General features: G+C 47.9%; 1 protein-coding gene across 9 annotated transcripts in view; it reads right to left on the bottom strand.

Moving 5' to 3' along the window:
• The window catches only part of TKFC (triokinase and FMN cyclase), a 1,395,923-nt gene that overhangs the window by 787,941 nt on the left and 592,939 nt on the right, over positions 1 to 15,043 (bottom strand). For all 9 annotated transcript variants that reach the window (XM_069623835.1, XM_069623836.1, XM_069623839.1 and 6 more), the window contains one exon: positions 10,413 to 10,491. In XM_069623835.1, coding sequence (XP_069479936.1) covers positions 10,413 to 10,491 — 79 coding nt within the window. The remainder of the gene's footprint in view (positions 1 to 10,412; positions 10,492 to 15,043) is intronic.

Below are 15,043 nucleotides of genomic sequence, written 5' to 3'. Positions count from 1 at the left end.
CTGGTAGAGCTGTTCTTACGCTGGCCCTCATTCCTCAGGTCTATCTCCCCGGTCCTTTATCCGCTGATGCGGCTGTTCACTGCGGCTCTTCCAGCCTTCACCACTTGGACTCTGCTGCCCTCTTCGTCTTGCTGCATCCGGGGCTCCCCCTCTAACATACCTCCGGGGCCCTCCGGTGCTACGCTTCGGTCACAGACCCCCGCCAACCAGTCCGCCTTTACTCAGGATCTCCCAGCGCCAGAGGGGGCTCCGGACCTCTCTACTACTAGTTCCTTTGTTCCTGGTCGCACGCAGGGATCTATCTCGTGCTGGCCATTTTGTCTCGTTTTGGCTGTCCGGGTACTCTACTCCGTGAGCTCCTGTACAGTCGTCCTCTCTCTTTCACATCGCAGCTTGTGCCGGCATGCTCCCGATCACTTCCCCTTTCCAGGCATGTGTGTTGCTGGGGGTTTGGCTCGCTATCTTCCAGGTTGCAGGCAGAATCATTACAAATCACACGGAGCTGAAGGAAAGAGTGTCCTTACAGCATGGCTGCTGGCCACGCCCCCCAGTGTCCTACACTATTGGTATTCTGAGAAAGTTTCTTCAGGTATTCCAGGGGCCTTCCCCATGGTCTAATTCCAGTGTACAAATCCAACAATTCTTCCAAAAGAAACAATTCTTGTCGATCAATCCATGGTACACAAAAGTTCTCCAAAACTCCACACAACACGAAAAGTCTTACTTTCCTGAGAAAACAAAAGGTCCAAATTATCTTCAGCTGGAAAGTTATTTCCCTGATCCCTCTCCACCACGTAGCTGGACTTGTGTTCACAACAGCAATTGGGCGCCTCTGTGCTTTCCACTTATCTGTTCCTGATTTTCTATCTTGGGATATATTGGCTCGCTTGGCTTTGTGGTGTAAGGGTCCAGATGGAGGACACTGACACACAGGTGCCATGGTTGTTGGCATAAGCTTTTATTACTAATGAAAATAAAGAGACAATCTAACTTTCCCTAACTCTAAAAGTGGTTTCCCTACCTCAGCTACAAGTGCTAATGGATCTGTCAGGGTGTCGTTGCAAGTAAAAAGAGTCCACCATCCTGTGTCAAAACCCTACTTTTATCCCTCACAAATATAACTAACTAAACTAAAGAGGTAGTGGATCTTTTTGGTCCAGAAGAATGGATTCCCAGGTCTCAATCCCTTTTCAAGGCACAAAACAAAGGTCCAGGTTGTAATGCCAAAAAGCAGTAAAGTTACTGTGGGGGGTGGGGAGGAGGAAGGTCTCTCTTCGGACGTTGCAGAGAGCTAGGGAGAAGGGAGGGTTGGGCTTTTCGAACTATGAAAAGTACTTTGTGGCGGCGCAACTACAGTCGGTTTTGGTGTGGGACCAGTTGGAGGGGGAGTTCCTTAAGACATTGGTAGGGACCGGGCAGCCGGACCGTAGGCCGGTGGAACTTTTATGGCACCCGCTAGGGTCTGGAACGGGGTCGGTAATCTTTGAGGCGGTGGGGGAGACATGGAGGAAGTATGGGGGGGTAGAGGGGTGAGGGGACGCTATGAAGGGGGTCTCCCATGGGGGGCCGATCAGAAACTACGCCAGGCGATAGGGAGGATGGGGATTCGAAGGCTGAAGGACAAAGGATGTGAGAAGGTGGGAGATTTTTTTGAAGGCGGGCAGCTTCTCACTTGTGAGGAGTGGTGTGAGAAGTTTGACCTCCCGAGGGGGTTATTTTGGCATATGGTGCGGTGGTCCGTAGGATGGCAGAGTTGTGGGAAGGGATTCCTGAGGAGCCGGAACCATGCCCGGTTCTCCGAGTGTTACTTAGTCGGATGGGAGGTATGGCACGTATTTCACGTATTTATAAGGCACTGATGGAGGGGGTGGCAGAGGGGGAATTGAAGGCCAAGGGAAAATGGGAGGCAGATATGGGTCGCTCTATATCAGATGCAGAATGGGAACAGGTCTGGGACCTGGCACGGAAAACTTCGAGAAATGCACGCTTCCAGTTAGTTCAGTTTAATATCTTGCATAGGATATATGTGACCCCGATGACACTCCGATCCATGAATGCAGAACGGTCAGATGAATGTCCTAGATGTGGTTCTGAACAGGCAGGGTTCTGGCATATGGTATGGGAATGCGGGGTAATAGTGGAATATTGGAATGACATTGTAAATGAGGTGAATACGGTGCTGGGGACCAGTTGGGAAAGAAGCCCAGAGGTTTGTTTGTGGGGGAAGTTGCCAGGGGGAAAACGGAATAAGGTGCGAAATAGAATGGGCCGGTTTCTGCTTATACTGGCAAAGCGGCGTATGGCGATAGCATGGAAATTGCCGCAGGGCCCGGTTGTCAACTTATGGCGGAAGGATGTACGGAGATGGGGCTTAGCAGAATTAACAGTGTTGCAGAAGGTAGAAGCAGAGGTTGAGGTGGTCACGGTTCAATGATCTCAACTGCTAAATGGTCTGTCAAGGGACAAGGACTTGCATCCGCCGTGAACTTGCAGGTATTAGGGAGGGGAGTAGGAGGAAGATGTGGAAGAGGAGAATAGGGCAATATGACTGGGAGGTGGGTTTCCTCCAATCTTCGCGAACACCAACTACAGAGGACTGTGTGTGGACACTGTGGGGAGGTGAAGGACTCAGGGAGGTACTAGTGGGGGGAGGTCAAGGGGGATGGGAGGGAAGGGGTAATAGTTGAATAGTTTTGACTCACGTTATTAATGGATATGGGGAGATTGTTGGGGGGTTGGGGGGAAATTGTGAGAACTCTGTTGTTAAAATGTCAATAAAGCGAGTTTAAAAAAAAAAGCAGTAAAGTTCTCAATTCAAACTCAAAAAGTAAAGTTCCAGTTCAAACATAAACATTCCGTATTGCCCATAATTGCTTCTTCACTATTGGGTTCCTGGAGGATACCTCCCTTCTACAGGTATCCCGACACAAAGCCAGGGGGAAAGATTCCCTTCCCCAGGACTCTCTTTTCTCTTGGTACGACAATTTCACAATGCCAGGGGAATGACTCCCTTCCCCTGGTCTTCCTTGGCTTTGTTCTCACACTCTCTTGGCTTTTACTTTCAGAGTTCACAATGCCAGGGGGAATGTCTCCCTTCCCCTGGCCTTTCTCATATACTTTGGTCAATGTGGGTCTCAGACCTGTATCACAGTTCCTTTGATTTGTTTTGGCAGACTTGGTTCACTACCCTGCCAGGTACTGCCACAAAATAAAGGGCTACTGATGCTCTACCTCTCAGGCTGTGGGTCCCAGACCCTGCTCTCTTCTCTGTATTTTACTCCTAATAGAGCTGATTTACTATCCTGCCAGGTACTATTGTTTAGAGTATTCTTCTGTGTTATATACGAGTCACAGACCCTTGGTTTCAGGTTTCTCTTGTCCTCCTTTCCAACCCCGACAGCCCATTGTGAGGGGTCGGAAATGCAAGTCGGACACAAGGCAGTCATAGTTTGGGTTAAGGACGTTTATTAAAAGAAATGGGGTTGGTAAAAGGCCTCTCTGTCCCTGCACTAAGAGGATTTTCCCTACCTAAAACCAAAACTAAGGATCTGTCTGTGTCAGGGCGTCAAAGAACAAAATGTCCAGTGTTCAAACTTCTATTCTGACCCACACACTAAAACTAAAATCTAAGGTGAAAAAGGAGAAATGTCTTTAACCGTGGGTGGTTTGGAAAAGTGTTCATAAAGGAAAAATAACTCAAACTAAAGTTTTGTTAATGCTGAAGTTCTTGACTCCAGAGGGTAGTTCCCTTCCCCTGCATTCTTCTTTTTACTCTTTGATTGGTTTTAACATACAACTGTCTTTTGGGCCTCTCTTGGCCAAGTATAAAACTTGCACAAAAACTGTCTGGTTTCACAACCTTGGTTCCTTTCAAAAACAGTTCTTTGGGCCTTTCTTAACCAAGCACAACATTTGCACAACAATTGTTTGACTTCTCTTTTGGTTTATCACAATCTTCTTCAGCTTCTCACACTTGAGATTGCCTGGTGTATTCTCTAGCCAGGACTTCACATATCCAGACACTTGTCACTGTGTGGTATACTTCCCTGCCAGGACTTCTACTTATTTGTGTCTCGCCCATTCCAAAAGTTCTTTATATATGAGATTTGATCATGTATCGCTCTATTACCCTCGCTCTGCTTGCTTCGTATCTGCATTGTGTACATTTAAACATTAGAAAAGGCTTTATTTCAGTTTCCAATACCCTTTTCTCAATATGTCTACAATCCTTTTCCTTATGTATGTAACAGCCAATTGGTTGCATCTGGCATGTACGCCAATACGCCTCAGTGTTCCCATTGCTCTCAAGAGGACTCAGTGGTCTCTAGTGGTGTTGGATTCTTCTCCCGCTGTCGGCCGGTAAAGGGATCTCTTCACCTTCTCTCTCACCGTCTGCTTGTCTTCGCTCAGCAGACCTCTGCGGCTTCCACCCAGCTCGCCTGCAGTTCTCTCGGCTACTACTAGCAACAGACTGCTCTTCACCTTCTGCAAACGCCCAAGAGGTCTTTACTAGCTCCTGGCGTTCTCGCAGCTTTCAACAGTGTAGCCGTTTCTTCTTCCTCCGGCGGCATGACGCCTCGCTACACCACAGCGGTTCTAGCTTTGTGTGTCTCTGCTCAGTACAGGGCGATGCAACTTTTTTTGCCATTCACCACAGCAGCTCACTCTCGTTCTCAGTTTGGGCTGCTTAAATTTCCCAGGCAGAGGTGTGTCCGGGAACACTAGAACGCTTACTTTGCTCAAAGTCTTTCTTATTCCACATTGCTCAATCTCTCTTCTTCCTCATCTCAGTACTTGAAGTACTCTGGGAGGAGAAGTCCAATGGTTGATTTAGGGATTTTGAATGAGCAGAAAAAGTTTTGATGGTAAATCCTTTTTCATGGATCAATACGTGGAATTGAAAAAGGTAATTCCACTAGAATGGCAAGGTGGTTTCAGAGATTTAGTCAAAGTGGTTTCCCTGCTCTTCATGGGAAAGGGAGTAGAAACACTGCAATAAGCCATGAGGGTTTCAGGCATGGGGAGGTTGTTCTCAAGGAAAGATGGATATCATGTCCCTCCAGATGGAGTCCTATCATCTCCCCAGACCGCGTCTCCTCCCATGTGATCCTCCCTTATATTGCCACCCCCAGGTTCAGGATCAGGTAGCAGCTGTCCTAGCCACATGGGAGGAGGTTACCATCTGAGAATCAGGGATGACTCCATCGGATTCATCACACCATGTACCTTCTGGGTCTCTGTCATTCCTCATTCGGCGGTCTCGGACACTTCCGACATCCTCATTATTATTATTATTATTATTATTATTATGGTATTTAATGAGCACTGACCTAGTTTCGAGAAGCAACAGAGTGCTTTACAGAGGTATACACCAATACAGATACATAACAAAGCGCTTTTCAGAGGTGTACAAAATTACATATGCATAACTGAGCGTGTTTCAATGTTAACAACACAACAGATATACAGCGGGGGTAGGATACAGAGGTGCACAAAGGAGGGGTACAGTTGTACCGGGTGGCAGGGAGCAGACGAGTGGGTGGTGTCTAGCGAGACAGGTTGCGCGAGGGGTGAAGTAATGGTGTAGGTGTTGAGGAGGAGAGACTCCTTGAAGAGGTGGGTCTTGAGTTATTTTCTGAATTGTAGGAGCATGGGGGTGAGTCTGATGCCGACAGGGAGGAGATTCCATAGTCATAGGCAGACAAGGCTTTTTTTATGGTCCTTTCCTTTTTTGCAGCAGCAGATATCAAGCCTGCACGTGTCCTGGCTTCTGGTGGTGCGCTGTCCGCTGGAGATGCTGAGTTTCTCCGCAAGGTAGCTGGGTGACTTGAGCGCAACTGCCTTATAGATGATGCAGCAAGACTTGAAGGTGATTCATGCGTGCAGTGGGAGCCAGTGAAGGTCGATGAGGGGCGATGTGCTGTGGTTGTATCTGCATGGACCCTTGATGAGACGTACAGCTGCATGAAGGACGCTTCTGAGGTTCACAAGGGAGGATGATGGGAGGCCTTTGAGGAGTGCATTGCACCCATCCAGGTGGAACAGGAGCAGTGCTTGAGCAGTGGCTCTAAAGCTGTCTGGAGGGAGGAAAGACTTGACTTTTCGCAGGAGGGAGAGCTGATACCAAACTGTCTGAGTTTTCTTAGCTATGTGTGTCTTGAAGGAGAGGTGTTTGTCAATGTGGAACCCGAGGGACATGGAGCAGGAGGTGAGCTCAGGTGTGACGCCATCAGAGTTCATGGTTGATAGCCAGGTCTGTATGTCTGGGTGTTCATTGTTGTTGGTGAGGTTTAGGAATTCGGTCTTGGAGGGGTTGAGCTTCAAGTATGTACTGGACATCCAAGACTGGATCAGCGAGAGGCAGGTTTTGAGCTGCGGATGTCCTTGATGGAGTCAATTTTGAGGTATAGCTGTGTGTTGTCGGAATTCTGGTGGATGTGGATGTTGTGTGTAGCTACGGGTGCTCCCAGCGGCTCCATGTATAGATTGAAGATCACTGGGGAAAGGATGGAACCCTGCGGGACTCCATAGGTGACGGGTAACATTGGGGATCTAGAGGAATTCATCTGAACAAACTGCTTGCGATTGGCAAGGTAGGACTTGAACCAGCGTAGGACAAGGTTGCTGATCCCCGTGCGCCGATGAAGGGTGTCTGTAAGCGCCTGGTCTACTGTGTCATAAGCGGCCAAGAGGTCGAGTAGAACCAGGAGGCAGAGGTAGCCATCGTCAAGGATGTTGAGGGTGTCGTGGACCACTTGTATGGTTGCAGTCTCCGTGCTACATCTGGGTCTGGGTTGTTAGCTTCTCTCACTCTCCCGCTGCTTCTGCAGCACTTGCAGTGGCTTTGCAGCATTTTGTTCTGGGTGGGTTGCATGTCCGGCTTTTTCCTGTGCCAGACTCCCATTTCCCCAGCTCTCCAGTCGGCCTGTGCACGGCAGACCAGATAGGGATGCCTCAGTTCTCCTTCTCGCGTCCCAGACAGCAAAGCCTCCTTTTCTCCACAGTGGATGTCCTACCAGCTTGCGGTTCCTCCTGGGAGGGTCCGATGACAGGGTAAGTCCTTCCTCTATCTTTATTTGGAATGGGCAATGGCATCTAGATCGCTCATTCAGGTTCCAATGGGGATTCGTTATGGCTCTGCACCTCCTCCTCGTCTTAGTACCTCTGACTGAAGTCATAGTCTAGTCATCCCTACTCTTCCTTGGCTCAGTGACTGCTACCTCATCAACCTTACAGACATACATGGGACAGTGTAACATGGAGGTGTGTGGCATGGAACAAGGGGTGTGAAGGAGTTGGTTGGAGGGTGAGTGGTGTTGTACCGCGTTCTCCCAAGATGTTATCCGTGATCCCCAGAAGGGGAGTTTCTCCCATGAGATTCCCCGACTGAGTACCACCCCAGGTAGACTGTCAGGTAGCAGCCTTACCTCCATGGCCTCATGGAAAGGAGCGCCCCCTCAGGGAGAAGTGACGACATCTCGGGATTCGTCACAGTGGTTAGGATAGTCTTTCCATTCTCCCCACTTGCTCTCTCCCATTTGTAAGTCTCTTGGATATGGGCAACCCTTGTAACTTCAGGCTTATAGGGTCTGCTCCAGGTAGTGTGGGACTCATCAGCAGCAGTTATGTAGCCTACGTCTTGCTTGGGTACCAGCGGTTGTTCCTTTCTGCTCGTCTTGGCGTTCATATTCCCCATTTCATTGTGAGCGAAGCCGTTACTCCGCTTGGCACTCCTCTCCTCTTTCTCGTCATGAGCGAAGAAGTTACTCTGCTCGATTCTGCTGTTCAGTGCAGCACTCTTCTCCTCTTTCTCGTTGTGAGTGAAGAAGTTGCTCTGCTCAGTGCTGCAGTGTAGCGCAGTACCCTCCACACTTTCTCTTTGTGAGTGAAGGAGTCCCTTTGTTCTTTGCCCCTGGTTCCGGCTGCAGTTTACAGGAACCTGGCCCACCACATTCGTAGCGTGGTCATGCCACAAGGTAGGGTTTAGCGGGGACAGCCGTTACTTCTCCTGTCCTGCTCTCTGTGTGCACAGCAGTGTCTTTCTCTGACAAGTGCCTTCCTCTGCACCACCGCAAGTTCCGCAGTTCAACCCGGCTCCTTCCCTCTCCGATGTAGCATTCGTTGGAGCCTTGCCTCTGCGTGTGCTCTCTCCCCTTCCACTTCAGCATCACTGGCTCTTTATTCTCGTTCCTGTAACGGGAAGGGGTGTACCGTTCGTCACAGGAACAGGACGTTAAACACATAGATAGTTCAACATTCTTTGAAGTCCAACACGTAGTAGTTTTGTCCATATCAGTTATGCTCATGTAGTAAAATAATACTTTGTCTCTAGGGAGTTCCCCATGGGAATGGGAGTCCTTGTCCCCTGAAGGGGGTCACTCCCAGTGAAGGTCCTGCTTTGCCAAAACCCCTAGGGAGGGTTTTTTCGAAGGACCTCCGTAGCCTCAAAGTGGGTGGCTCCCCCTAGGGAAGAAGGGACAATGTTTCCCAATACGTCACAGGTGACAGACTCACTTCTCTGCCCCACTCCTGCATCCCCACGTGTGCCTGAGTGGCAATTAACTCACCTTTGTGACCTACCTGACTCATCTGTGACCTGAGACTTGCTTATTTGACTCATATGTCATTATTAGTGGAGTGACTCCTCTGTGTGACCGTCAACCTCCAAGTGAACGGGGATTACCGACCCAGCCCTTTAAGACGAGGTAGCAATACTTTGAGATGGATGGGGATGCAGAAGATACTCAAACATCAATAATCAGACTAACTTAGAAAGTTGGCAAAGTTTGACTGTTTTAATGTCAATTATCTAAAACAGGGAGTACAACGGATATCAACGGACATCTCACAGCATGATCTTAAAGCATTTCATTAAAAAAACATCACTTTTATAGCAAAAACTCGTCATTGTTGATGCCAACCTGCGTAGCAAACTACAAAAACCCATTGGCAAAAGTAATTTGGTCTAAAGGACCATCTAGGTATACGTTCCATACTAGTCTAAGAGTGATGGGGTCTTTAACGTCAGATGGGGTAACTAAGCCCACCCCTCAAACAGGTCACTATGAACATTATCAATTACACAACGTCCCATTGGTTACAGAAACTATAGGGCTCTCTACTACGTGGCCCTCTATAATTGGTTGGCACCCTTACATCCGTCAGTACTTTTCCACGTACGCCAGCAGCACACAGGCTGGTCTCCAGGTGCTGGTGGGTTGGTCTTGACCATCACTTCCCACCAATTAGCATATCATCTATCATCACCTCAGTGGTCTGCACGTCAATTAAGGCTTTGAACTTGGCCTTGGAAATGTTCCTTGCTCTGGAGAATATGAGGGAGTAGAGGAATGCTCTGTCTCCTTGTGTAGGTCATCACAATTGTCCTTTTTCACCCCTCCTAATGACTGAAGACCACAAATTTGAGTTCTGGTTCATTTAAAATACTATTATTTAATGAACCTCTGAAGTTTTCCTTGTTTTCGTGCACGTCTTCTGAACAGGAGATTGTTCTTTCACACGATTGTAACTACTGTCTGATCATTCCAGTCCAAAGAGGTCTTGGCTTCTTGGGGCTCGTCCAGCCTTGCCCTTCTTTGATTTACTTTTGTAATTCAATTGCTTTTTTAAATGCAACACACTGAAAAGCCTTCGTTTTATGGTCCAGCTCTGCTAAAATGCGTAGTGGAATCGTCCATAGTTCACTACACGTTGGCGCATGCCGAAACCTATTCACTACTTGGCTAGCCTCAAGAATACTTTGTCTGCTTGTGTTTCTTTGCATCTGTACACGTGTAAAATAACTTGACATCTTCAATGCTTCTGCTAAATAAACATCTTCATCTCGATCCCGATATGTTACTTATCTTCGATACTTCCTTGATGCCTGTAGAATATCAATGTTCCCTTGTCTCTGCATTTCTTCTGGGTGCGTCAGTCTTACTTCGTGTGACGTCACCAATCTGCTCTTTTGCTCATTTTTCATACTTCTTCTGGGATTTCATCATACTGTCTTGTATGCAGGTATGGTTTTCTCAATGGGAACCATGCCTTCAAGATTCTCCTTGGCATTGATATTTTCACTGGTACTGCACGTATTTCACACTCTGGTTCCCAACATAAAGGCAACATGGGTGAGATGCTTGAGCTGGGGGTACTTGGCTCCTTCTCTACACAAGCATATCAAACGTTTAAAACAAAATGAACATAGATTGTCCCTGTTCGAGATCCTAGTAGTTTGTGCTCACACCAAGAAACTGAAATGCTACAAATGCCCTCAGAGCTGAAGTTTGCAAATTTGGTTTGTATGTGCCTATCGTCAGTATGTTCTGCTGGTTTCTTTTCTATTGTGTACTTCTGGATAGGTTGTATTTTTTCCAGATTTGTTCACTTATTGCGTTTTTCAAACTCACCTATTTTGCCTGCTGCTGCAGTGACCTTTCGAAGAATTTCTTCCATCGGACGTCCAGCTTCTGCAAGAGCTCCAGCCACCTACGGAGATGCACACAGGTCACAATCAAACAAACACCAAAATGCCTAATAATGCAGGGAAGCATCTTATATCACAGAGCACCTCAAATATCACATATCAAAGAACATCCAGCATATCAAATATCACCCAGCATCCCCAATATTAGCTAACACTCAGCATCCCTAATGTCAGATATCAAATAGTGTGACGAATCGTGGGATCCTGTCACTTCTCCTCAGGGGAGTCTTTCCTTGTGAGGCTAGGGAGGTGTGCTCGCTACGCGATACCCTCCCTAAGGGTAGAGGCAAGCAGGACCTCACCAGGAGAGACTCCCCCCATGGGGACAAGGACTCCCGTTCCGATGAGGAACTCCCTGCCCAAATACCTGTGAAATACCTGAAGGTATCTCACATAGTGAACCGCGAGGAAGAGGCGGACGAAATCCCTAAGACTTTTATAGGCTATAATACATCTGCTTTGCTTCCTCCCATTAAATCTCTCCTACCCAGATCCCACAACCCTCCGACAGAACCAATCCCCTAAAATCTCAAACCCGGTTGCACCCACAGAGTATCTATCCCAGAATCACTATCTTCTTGGTTCCTACCCGAACACTCCCGGCCATTATTTTCCACATCCCTCTGGTTATTCTTTCTCGAATACCCAGTCTACTCAGAAGAAACACTACCGTTCCCACAACCCCCCCATGTTTATTTTATGGTATTAGTCCCAGTCATTCCCACTTGCTTTACAAACACCAGGACGAAGAATATAATTTCTCAAGACAAACCCTTTCTTTTTTACACAAACACTTTCTTACCCCATGTTAAAGAACGAATGTTAAAACTGCTTACCTGACATGTCCCAACCCAAGGGTCAGGCAGAGTCAGGCAATTAACCCAAATCACACACTCCGGACGGCCCTTACATTTCCCCATAGGGATAAAAGGTGGAGCCAGAGAGCACACAATAAGGAAGGCAGACCGCACGACGACACAGCAAACCAGGTCCGGCAGTTCAAGAGGAGGAGAAAGGCGGCGAATATCAAGAGGATGACAAGGAGAGAAACGACCTTGCTTTTCCGACACAGACCTGCGAAACCTTTGCAGTGGGAATCTTAAAACCGAGGACAATATCCCAAGTGTGCAGCAGCAGATGTCAAGGGTACACAGAGCGTGTCGACGCTGATAAGCGGGAGCGAGGGAATGCTCCTACTACCGTGGTACCGGCCTTGACTCCAGTTATGAAGAAAGCAAAGCGGTTCATCACAGCCAGTGAGTCGAGGGGAGAGCCGATAAGAGCCGGGCTGTGGTGGATGGAAGATGCAAAGTGGAAAATGAACTAAGTTCAAAAGAACTGTAAAGTGTTCAGGGGAGACCAGCTGCATAGGGAACTGGCACCACGTGGGTGCTAACTCGAGGGACTCTGGTTGATCCACATGTGAATGAAAACTACAGAAACCAGAAGGCCGTAGGAGAGCCACCAAGATAGGTCAAAGTGGTCAAAAAGGAGGTCAAGCAAAATCCCCATGCAGTCGAAAGCCTTTGATCTACGAACGTGGGAAAGTCAAGGAAGTGAATCCGCAAACTTTTATGAATGTGAATTTGGCAAAAGTGAACCCGGAAGAGGGATGCTGATGAGAAGGGGGCAAAGTCTAACCTCACAGTGTGTTGACAAACGTGAACCCGGCCGAGGGATGCACACTATGAACTGTTTGAAAAGATATTAAGAAGACAAGGAGACGTGCACTGTCCAGCTTGACATTTGGGGTCTGAGCCCGACCGAGGGAGAAACCAAGGGACATTATAAGGCAAAGAGAAGTACTATACCGCTGGTCATTTTGGGGTCCAAGCCCAGCCGAGGGAGACCCAAAGGTGGAAAGTTACCACCCATAGTTCATTGATAAAAGAACTGTTATACAATTTGTGTAATACAATTTGTGAAGGGTCAGCGCCCGGGAGAGGGGGACCCCGGGGTGAATCTATCACCTGAGAAATACATAGACCAGAACTTTGTGTTTGTTTGTTGTTTTTCTTGATAATCCTATCAGGCCCACGGGATCAGGAAAGCACACTCCCAAAGGCCTTGATATCTATAAGAACTGTTACAGGTTCTAAGCCTGGAAAAGGGAGATCCAAGGGGTGAAAACCGATCACCCAAGATGGCAAGGAACAAGGGTCAGCCCCAGAAAAGGGGGACCAAGGGGTGAAGAATCGGCATCCAAAGCAAAAGCAGGAAACAAACTTTCATTTTTGTTAAGGAACTTTTGTTTAGTTATTTGAACACATCAGGCCCTTGAAGGCAAGAGACTTTCAAGGAAACTAGACTTGGCAGTCGATGGGCCTGATAGCTGCGAGTGGAACCATCGACTCGTGCGGGAGAAGCTTGACTGTGTGCTGTGCTCCAAGATCCCACCTTACCCCGTGCTCAAAACGTGGGGAAGGGAGAACCAAGCTACCGTACCCTGACATATTATTTGTGAACACTTCTTTTTTTTTCTTGAAAACCATCCCACACCTCCACACCCTTTTTGTATTAGTTGTAAGGTTTGCCAATAGGTTTCTTAGTATAGGCCCTTTTTATTTGACACAACACCACAAGGACGGCCTTATTTTCATTTGATGGTCGACGCTTGCTCCCATCTTAGATTTAGGTTTAGATTTGACATTTTTCCAACCTGCATACAGTTTAATAAACACCCTTGAACAGTTATTTTGTGTCTGTCTTTACTGTTGCCACCAAGAGTTCCTCAGATACCTCACCAACTCACGCTAGAGAAACGTGATGGAAGCAAACAGGACAAATGACATGCATTACTCACCGTAATAGCATTTCTGATGATTGTATCTGCTTAGATTCACTTGTTGTGCATACAGTCCGACATCTAGTGGAAATCGTGGAGTACTGCATCTTTCTTTCAAAGATCGAAAAGGACGTCGACATGGGCGTGACTGTAACAATATCCCTTACGTGACGTGTAGTGTACCCAAAATCCCTCACGCATCGAGGTTCCCCCAGTTGTTTTTGTTCTGCTGTGAGGGAGCCTTATAATCTGCGTGAGCGAGTACAGAAGAGAGAAGGTGTAAGAAGTCTATAATCCTTCTACCGCACAAGGGGAGGAAGGTTGGGCGCATGTGAATCTAAGCAGATACAATCATCAGAAATGCTATTACGGTGAGTAATGCATGTCTTATGATGGTTGTGGATCTGCTTAGAATCACATGCTGTGCATAGACTAGCGAGCAGTACCCAGAGATGGTGGTGGGATGTGTGAAGGAACAGTAGCAAAGAGATGCCTTAGCACTGCTTGTTCCACCTGAGAATCGGACCTAGAGTTTGTATCCAGGCAGTAGTGTTGTGTAAAGGTGTGTATATAACTCCAGGTTGCTGCTTTGGAAATGGAATCTAGAGGAACATTTGCAATGAATGCTATGGTAGTCCCTGTGCGCCGAGTAGAGTGTGCTCTAGGCGTAAAGGGTAGATCTCTCTTGGTAAGAGTAACATAGTGTGATGCAGTTTATGATCCACTTGGAGATAGCTGATTTAGAGACAGAGCCCCCTTCTCTACCAGCTGCCATTGAAACGAAGAACTGGTTTGTTTTTCTTAGTGGCTTTGTCTTTTCCAGATAGTAGATAACCGCTCGCCTTACATCCAGTATGTGGAGGCTTCTTTCCGCCACGTTAGTGGGTTTCTGGAAAAAGGTGGGTAATTCTATGGACCGGTTTACATGGAACTTTGCGATAAATGTGGGCGCAAAGAGAGGGTGTGTGCACAACACCACCCTGTCTTTGTGAATCGTGACAAATGGGTCCTGAACTGAAAGGGCCTGTAGTTCGTAACTCTCCTTATAGATGTGATCACCACCAGGAAGGCAGTCTTGTAGGTGAGTGCTATAAGGCTAGCCTTGTGCATTGGTTCAAAGGGAGGTCCCATTAGCCTGGTAAGAACAACATTCAGGTCCCAACCGGGAGCTGGGTTGGAGATAGGGGGATGGAGTCTCTTTACCCATTCCATAAAGGCCTTAACTACATGAATGTTCCACCATGAGACCTTGCTCTGGGACGTGGTGTACGCTGAAAGCGCGGCTAAGTGGACGTTAAGAAAATTGAAAACCAGTCCTGAATCTAACAGGTGGGTTATGTAAAAGACGATGAGGGTAATTCATAGAATTTCGCAGAAAAGTGTCGCAAGCGGCTGGCGCAGAGTGTCCGCGTGCGATTGACTGCGCCAGGCACGTGCGCTAAAACCGATTTCCGCGCACAGCGTATTCATGGATTTTAGGCTCCCAAACCAGCCGTGGCGCAGAGAATCGCAGCGACCCTGCAGCAGCGCCAGTTACGCCCCCAAGAACGCCCTCGCGCAAGGAAAAGCCATCAAAATCGCTAAATCATCGCAAAGGGCTGCGCTAACCCTGGACCAGTTCACCGGGCTGGCAAACAGCAAACGCCAAGCGGGGAACGTGTATTTCAGGGGTGCGCGGGAAGTTCCACACGCGATTGGCCCAGTGCGAGCAAGGTATGTGTATTTCAGGGGTGCGCGGGAAGTTCCACACGCGATCGGGCCTGGGGGAG

Source organism: Ambystoma mexicanum, chromosome 11 (assembly GCF_040938575.1).
Source record: "Ambystoma mexicanum isolate Mex_15411 chromosome 11, UKY_AmexF1_1, whole genome shotgun sequence".
NCBI classification, from domain to species: domain Eukaryota; kingdom Metazoa; phylum Chordata; class Amphibia; order Caudata; family Ambystomatidae; genus Ambystoma; species Ambystoma mexicanum.
This window is presented reverse-complemented; position numbering and strand designations above follow the sequence as displayed.